General features: G+C 56.8%; 1 protein-coding gene across 1 annotated transcript; it reads left to right on the top strand.

Moving 5' to 3' along the window:
• Positions 1-6,454: 6,454 nt before the first annotated feature.
• Positions 6,455-7,110, top strand: LOC111554263 (transcription factor jun-D; the record flags this gene model as incomplete). The annotated part of the gene is made up of 1 exon (XM_026450733.1): positions 6,455-7,110. A coding segment is annotated over exon 1 (489 nt), but the record flags the coding sequence as incomplete, so codon positions are not given.
• Positions 7,111-7,115: the final 5 nt, after the last annotated feature.

Genomic DNA, 7,115 nt, shown 5'->3' with positions numbered 1-7,115 from the left:
GACCGCCCTCCGGGGGTCCCCCTCGGGGCACTTTCCCTGCAAGCCCCGCCCCTACCAGCCTAAGGGTCCTAAGAGCCGGCTTAGAGTCCTCACAAGCCCCACCTCCCCGCTGCGGGGTTTTGAGTGCCTGGCTCCACCTCATCCCTGCGGCTGCCTGCTTAACTCGTTTTTCTTTAGGGCTTTCCGATTTATCAAGGTGATTTTTTTTTTGGGTGTTCAAATAAAGACTAAAAATTAAACTGCAGCCTCAACTTACCCGGGCCCAAGTGATCCTCCCACCTCACCCTCCCAAGTAGCTGGGACCACAGGCATGTACCACCATGCCCAGCTAACTTTTTTATTTTTGTAGAGAAGAGGTCTCGCTAGATTGCTCAGGCTGGTCTCAAACTCCTGGGCTCAAGCGACCCTCCCGCCTCGGCCTTCCAATGTGCTGGGATTACTGGCGTGAGCCACTGTGCCCGGCCTGCAGGTTGCTATAAACAAGAAATCTCTTTGCGCTGTGGAAGGACTACAGCCGCAGCGATTCAAACCCCGGTGGCAGCGGAGCGTCAAGTTCCGTTTCTGTTTGGAGCGCAGGGTTCTCTCTGGCCTGGCCTGTACGACTCTGGACACGTCGCATGCCCCCTCCAGACACTGTCCTGAGAAGTGGGATAACGTCCCTTGCCATTCGTGGAGCTGCTGCTGGGATAAAGGTGAAAATGCAGAGTCCCGGACCAAGCCCTATTGTTGCCCCAACCTCATCTGCAACTTTCACTGCCTTGGGGACAAATCCCTCCGGGGCAGAGGTGGACGCCTCGGCACTCCCCTTCTCTTCCTTTGGCACTCACCGGCTTCCCAATCCAGTCCCACCTGCCTCCCCACCTTCTAGAAATGTGTCCAACTGGTTCCTGCCTACCGGAACACTCTGATCCCCCAGTATTTGGCAATTAGGTCCAGCTTGTCTGTCATTTGGTGTTACATCCTGGGCCACCCCTCCCAGATTACCCGACTCTAAAATATCAGCCCCCTCCATTACCATCTATGGCGGGCACACCATTGATTCTCCTGAAAACTGCACTGGTCTGGCTCTCCCTTGGTGTGGGGGCCTACAAAGGTGCAGATGTTGGTCTCATTCATGTGTGCCCTTTCCCCTGGCTTACGGTAGGTGCTCAATCAGTGTATGTGGAGTGAATGAATGAAAGTTCTCTCTAGTTAATTGCGTGGGACTAGCTGATAGAGTTAGAGACACTCTATGCCCATATGTCCAAAGTGGCTTCAGATCTGCCCCTGAGGAACTCCCATTCTGGGAGGACAGAGCTGGACCAACAGGTGCTGTAGGTTCAGGGCTGGGACCAACGGAAGGACAGGAATGGGGTGTCTGGGAGAGCTCTCTGGCTGGGAGAAGTCAAAGGAGAGGGTGGGAAAGGGAATTGAGGCGGAGCAACAGGAAATGTAAAGAAAAAGAAAAAGGGAGGCTGGGCGCAGTGGCTCACACCTGTAATCCCAGCACTTCAGGAGGCTGAGGCAGGCCGATCATGAGGTCAGGCATTCAAGACCAGCCTGACCAACATCGTGAAACCCTGTCTCTACCAAAAAATACAGAAAAAGTAGACGGGCGTGTTGGCGTCTGCCTGTAATCCCAGCTACTTAGGGAGGCTGAAGCAGGAAAATTGCTTGAACCTGGGAGGGGGAGGTTGCAGTGAGCCAAGATCAAACCACTGCACTCCAGCCTGGGCGACACAGTGAGACTCCATCTCAAAACAAAACAAAAAAAAAGGAGCCCTTGGGGGTGGCAAAGGCAGCTTCCCACACTTAGGGGCCAGGAGAGGCCTTCCCCATCCTGCCCTGCAGACCTCTCCATCCCCTTCTGTGGAGGAGACAGAACAAGACACAGATAGGGGACAGACAGGTCTTAGCCAGATGGAGAGGATCGATGGCAGTCCTAGGGGACATGGTCAGGAAGGGTTTCTTGGAGAAGGGGACACTGGTGGTGGGTTTTGAATCATGAATAGGAGTTCACCAAGAGTGTAAGGGTATTCCAAGATGAGAGAACTCAAAACCAAAGAACTGAAGTTACGTTTGGCCAAATAATACAATCATAGAAAGCATTTATTGACCCCTTACTGTTTTTTTCTTTCCTTCTTTTTTTTTTTTTTTGAGATGGAGTCTCACTCTATTGCCCAGGCTGGAGTGCAGTGGCACGATCTCGGCTCATTGCAACCTCCTACTCCTGGGTTCAAGTGATTCTCCTGCCTCAGCCTCCCGAGTAGCTGGGACTACAGGCCCGCGCCACCATGCCTAGCTAATTTTTGTATTTTCAGTAGAGACAGGGTTTCACTATGTTGGCCAGGCTGGTCTCGAACTCCTGACCTCGTGATCCACCCGCCTCAGCCTCCCAAAGTGCTGAGATTACAGGCGTGAGCCACTGCACCCGGCCTGACCCCTTACTATTTCTTCAAATCCAATAAAAATCGCAATACTCCACAAAGTAGGTAGGCTTATTTGCTCAATTTTCATGAAGGAAAAACAGGCTCCGAGAGGTAACAGGCCTCTGCATCTCACCTGCCTTCCTCCAGGAAAGTGCTCCACTCAGCTCAGGCTGTCTCAGCCTACAATTAACCAGACCATCCCCCCAGCTGCCAAGGCTGAGGCCCAAGGTCAGGGCAGGGCCTCTGTAGGCTGCCCACTCACCCTCCTGCCTCAGGGAGAGGCATGACCCCATCTTCTCCACTCTGGCCCCACTGCACGGGGCCCAGAGAGGGGTTCCCAGGGCAGGGCTGGCTACAGATCTGGGGGCTGGATCTTGTCCCACTAGGAATCTCTTTGTCCAGGGTAGAACCTGGGCTAGAGAGCACAGAGACCCATGGATCTGAGTATGTATCTATGTGTGTGTACCTGCATCTGTCCATACAACACAAATATGGACACACACAGGTGCACACACACACATACACTCCAATAGGCAGACAGACACCTTCCTAACCTATCTAGAGACAAAACAAACCCACAGCCCCAGATCCCAGGCCTGCCAGGCCAGGTCTTTATTATTATTATTATTATTTAGGCAGAGTTTCGCTCTTGTTGCCCAGGCTGGAGTGCAATGGCGCAGTCTCGGCTCATCACAACCTCCAACTCCTGGGTTCAAGCGATTCTCCTGCCTCAGCCTCCCAAGTAGCTGGGATTACAGGCATGCGCCACCATGTCTGGCTAATTTTGTATTTTTAGTAAAGATGGGGGTTTTCCATGTTAGTCAGGCTGGTCTTGAACTCCTTACCTCAGGTGATCCGCCCACCTTGGCCTCCCCAAGTGCTGGGATTACAGGCGTGAGCCACCGAGCCCGGCCTATTATTATTATTATTATTATTGAGATGGATTCTCACTCTGTTGCCCAGGCTGGAGTGCAGTAGCATAATCTTGGCTTACTGCGGCTCCATCTCCTGGGTTCAAGCAATTCCCTTGCCTCAGCCTCCCCAGCAGTAGGGACTACAGGTGTGCGCCGCCATGCCCAGCTAATTTTTGTATTTTTAGTAGAGATGGGGTTTCACCATGTTGGATAGGATGGTCTTGATCTCCTGACCTCATGATCCACCACCTTGGCCTCTCAAAGTGCTGGGATTACAGGAGTGAGCCACCACACCCGGCCAGGTCTTTATTATTATTATTATTATTATTTTGAGACAGAGTCTTGCTCTGTTGCCCAGGCTGGAGTGCAGTGGCATGATTTCAGCTCACTGCAACCTCCATCTCCTGGGTTCAAGTGATTCTCCTGACTTTCTCCAGAGCAGCTGGGATCACAGGTGTGCTCCCCGTGCCTGGCTAATTTTTGTATTTTTAGTATTGGCCAGGCTAGTCTTGAACTCCTGACCTCAGACGATTTGCCCGCCTCAGCCTCCCAAAGTGCTGATTACAGGTGTGAGCCACCTCGCCCAACCTATTATTTTTTTTTGAGATGGAGTCTCACTCCGTTGCCCAGGCTGGAGTGCAATGGCGCAATCTCAGCTCACTGCAACCTCTGCCTCCCAGGTTCAAGCGATTCTCCTGCCTTAGCCTCCCGAGTAGCTGGGATTACAGGCACCTACCACCACGTGCGGCTAATTTTTTTTTTTTCTTTCTTTTTTTTGAGATGGAGTCTCGCTCTGTTGCCCAGGCTGGAGTGCAGTGGCACGATCTCAGATCACTGCAAGCTCCGCCTCCCGGGTTCACGCCATTCTCCTGCCTCAGCCTCCCGAGTAGCTGGGACTACAGGTGCCCACCACCACACCCGGCTAATTTTTTTTTTTGTATTTTTCAGTAGAGACAGGGTTTCACCGTGTTAGCCAGGATGGTCTCGATCTCCTGACCTCGTGATCCGCCTGCCTCAGCCTCCCAAAGTGCTGGGATTACAGGCATGAGCCACCATACCTGGCCTAATTCATTTTCAATAGAGACGGGGTTTCACCATGTTGGTCAGGCTGGTCTCAAACTCCTGACCTCAAATGCCTGCTTCAGCCTTCCAAAGTGCTGGGATTACAGGCAAGAGCCACAGCGCGACCAACAGGCCACCTCTCTTGGCGATGAGGACAGCCTCCCCTATGGCCCTCATGCCCCAGGGCCCAGTTGGAGGCAGAGCCAGATGAGTAATGAGGGTAGAAAAGGAGTAACGCATGCCCACTGGCCAGGCAAAGTGAGGCTAGAGACCACCCACACAAGCAACCTTTTGTTGCATTCGCCTTATTTTTTATTTTTATTTTTTGAGACTGGAGCCTCACTCTGTCTCCCAGGCTGGAGTGCAGTGGCACAATCTCAGCTCACTGCAACCTCTGCCTCCTGGGTTCAAGCGATTCTCATGTCTCAGCCTCCTGAGTAGCTGGGATTACAGGTGTGCACCACCACACCCGGTTAATTTTTGTATTTTTGGTACAGACAGGGTTTCACCATTTCGGCCAGGCTGGTCTTGAACTCCTGACCTCAAGTGAGCTGCCTGCCTCGGCCTCCCAAAGTGCTGGGATTACACGCATGAGCCACCACACCCAGCCTGGCATTCACCTTTAATACCGAGTATCCATTCTATATTAGGCTGTGTCAGCAGGCTCAGCATAGGCAATGTCCCTGACCTTAAGGGTCTATGGTCCACTCCATCATTTTGGTAGATTCAGAGTCTACAATAAAATAATAAAGTCTAGGGGTGGGGCACTTCCTAAAGTCTTTGCACTGGGGGAAGGGAGTACCACGCAGAGGGCATAGCACGTGCAAAGGCCCAGAGGTAGGATTAGTCCTGCAACTGGGAGGCCAAGGATCAGAGAGAGTGAGAGGAAGGTCAGGGAAAGGAGGGTGTGAGCTCCATCCAGACAGAGGTGGGGAGCTGGAGGGGTGCATGCAGAGGCTGTAGGTCAGATCCAGAAGTCCTAAGGATCCCTTGTGAGTATTGGTGGGGTGGGTCCATCTCTCCTCCCTCACACCCCCTTCCCAGCCAGTCTTCATAGTGGCCCATTAAGTCCTAACAGCCATGATAGTGGTAACAAGCAGGTAATAATTATAGCCGGCATTCCAGCCCCTGGAGTTGGGCACCCTCGCCCAGGACATCACAGCCCTGGCAGACCTGGGATTAAAACGTAGGCGGCAGAAAGAAGGGGCTACGCAGGGGCCTGGACTCCCAGGTTCTAGGGTTCTAAAGGTGGATGACAGCTCAGGCCTAGTCACAGCCCTGGCCCTGCTGTGACTCCTAGCTAACTCTCGGGGGATGGTCACTCCACCTCTCTGAGCCCAGTTTCCCATCTGTAAAGGCAGTAAGTCGGACTCCTGATTCTACAACGCACTCAGTGAAAATGATCAGGATCCAAGCGCTTCCAGCAACTTCTGGCGACCCTCCTCTCCCCTCCCCGTCTCTCCCTGAGCAATCACACGCGGGGTGGAGGGAGGGAGGGAAGGAGGGAGGGTGGGGAACGCAGACCTGCCCCACACCCCCGGCGAGCCCCCGGACACAGCCCCACCAGGCCTCCAGCCCCGAGTCCGCACAAAGCCTCTCCAGAAGGCGCGCTAGGGGAGGCGCTGGCTGCACAGCAGAGCAGGAGGCGCCAAGGAGTTATTTATCCATGCGGGACCCCATCCCCCTCCAGTCCCCAAAGGCCGGCACCGCCCCCGCCCCCGCCCGGCCGGGGCCCCACGCGCGGACACGGGGCGGGGCTTCGGGGCGGGCAGGCGCCTGGTGGCCCGGGCCCATCACGCCACCCGGGACGTGCCTTGGCGGAGGCGGCGCCGAGGAGATCGGTCGTACACAGCGGTCCCGAGGCGGGGTGACCCGGCCCGGGCGCGCGGCCCGCCCCCATGACGTCAACCCACAAGGCAGCGCGCTGTTGTGCCGTTTACCGCGCGTCGCCGCGGCAACGGCTGCCGGGCGGGCGTCGGTGGCTTGGCCCCGCCCCTCCATGCAAATGAGCGACGTCACCCGCACCCAATGGCGAACGGGGGCGGTGAGCTCATCGCGCCGAGCCGAGGCTATAAGAGGGCGCACGAGCTGCGCGGCGCAGGAGCCGCCGCCAGCGGAGGGCCGGGCGCAGCGGCCGCGGCCGGGGCGGGCGCAGGGCCGAGCTGACGGGGGGGCGCGGGCCCCCCGGGAGGCCGCGGCCACTCCCCCCCGGGCCGGCGCGGCGGGGGAGGCGGAGGATGGAAACACCCTTCTACGGCGATGAGGCGCTGAGCGGCCTGGGCGGCGGCGCCAGTGGCAGCGGCGGCAGCTTCGCGTCCCCGGGCCGCCTGTTCTCCGGGGCGCCCCCGACGGCCGCGGCCGGCAGCATGATGAAGAAGGACGCGCTGACGCTGAGCCTGAGTGAGCAGGTGGCGGCGGCGCTGAAGCCTGCGGCCGCACCACCTCCAACCCCCCTGCGCGCCGACGGCGCCCCCAGCGCGGCACCCCCCGACGGCCTGCTCGCCTCTCCCGACCTGGGGCTGCTGAAGCTGGCCTCCCCCGAGCTCGAGCGCCTCATCATCCAGTCCAACGGGCTGGTCACCACCACGCCGACGAGCACACAGTTCATCTACCCGAAGGTGGCGGCCAGCGAGGAGCAGGAGTTCGCCGAGGGCTTCGTCAAGGCCCTGGAGGATTTACACAAGCAGAACCAGCTTGGTGCGGGCGCGGCCGCCGCTGCCGCCGCCGCCGC

The sequence above is a fragment of the Piliocolobus tephrosceles genome, unplaced genomic scaffold (assembly GCF_002776525.5).
Source record: "Piliocolobus tephrosceles isolate RC106 unplaced genomic scaffold, ASM277652v3 unscaffolded_24333, whole genome shotgun sequence".
Lineage (NCBI taxonomy): Eukaryota > Metazoa > Chordata > Mammalia > Primates > Cercopithecidae > Piliocolobus > Piliocolobus tephrosceles.
The sequence above is the reverse complement of the archived record's forward strand: the minus strand, read 5'-3'. Positions and strand labels throughout refer to the sequence as shown.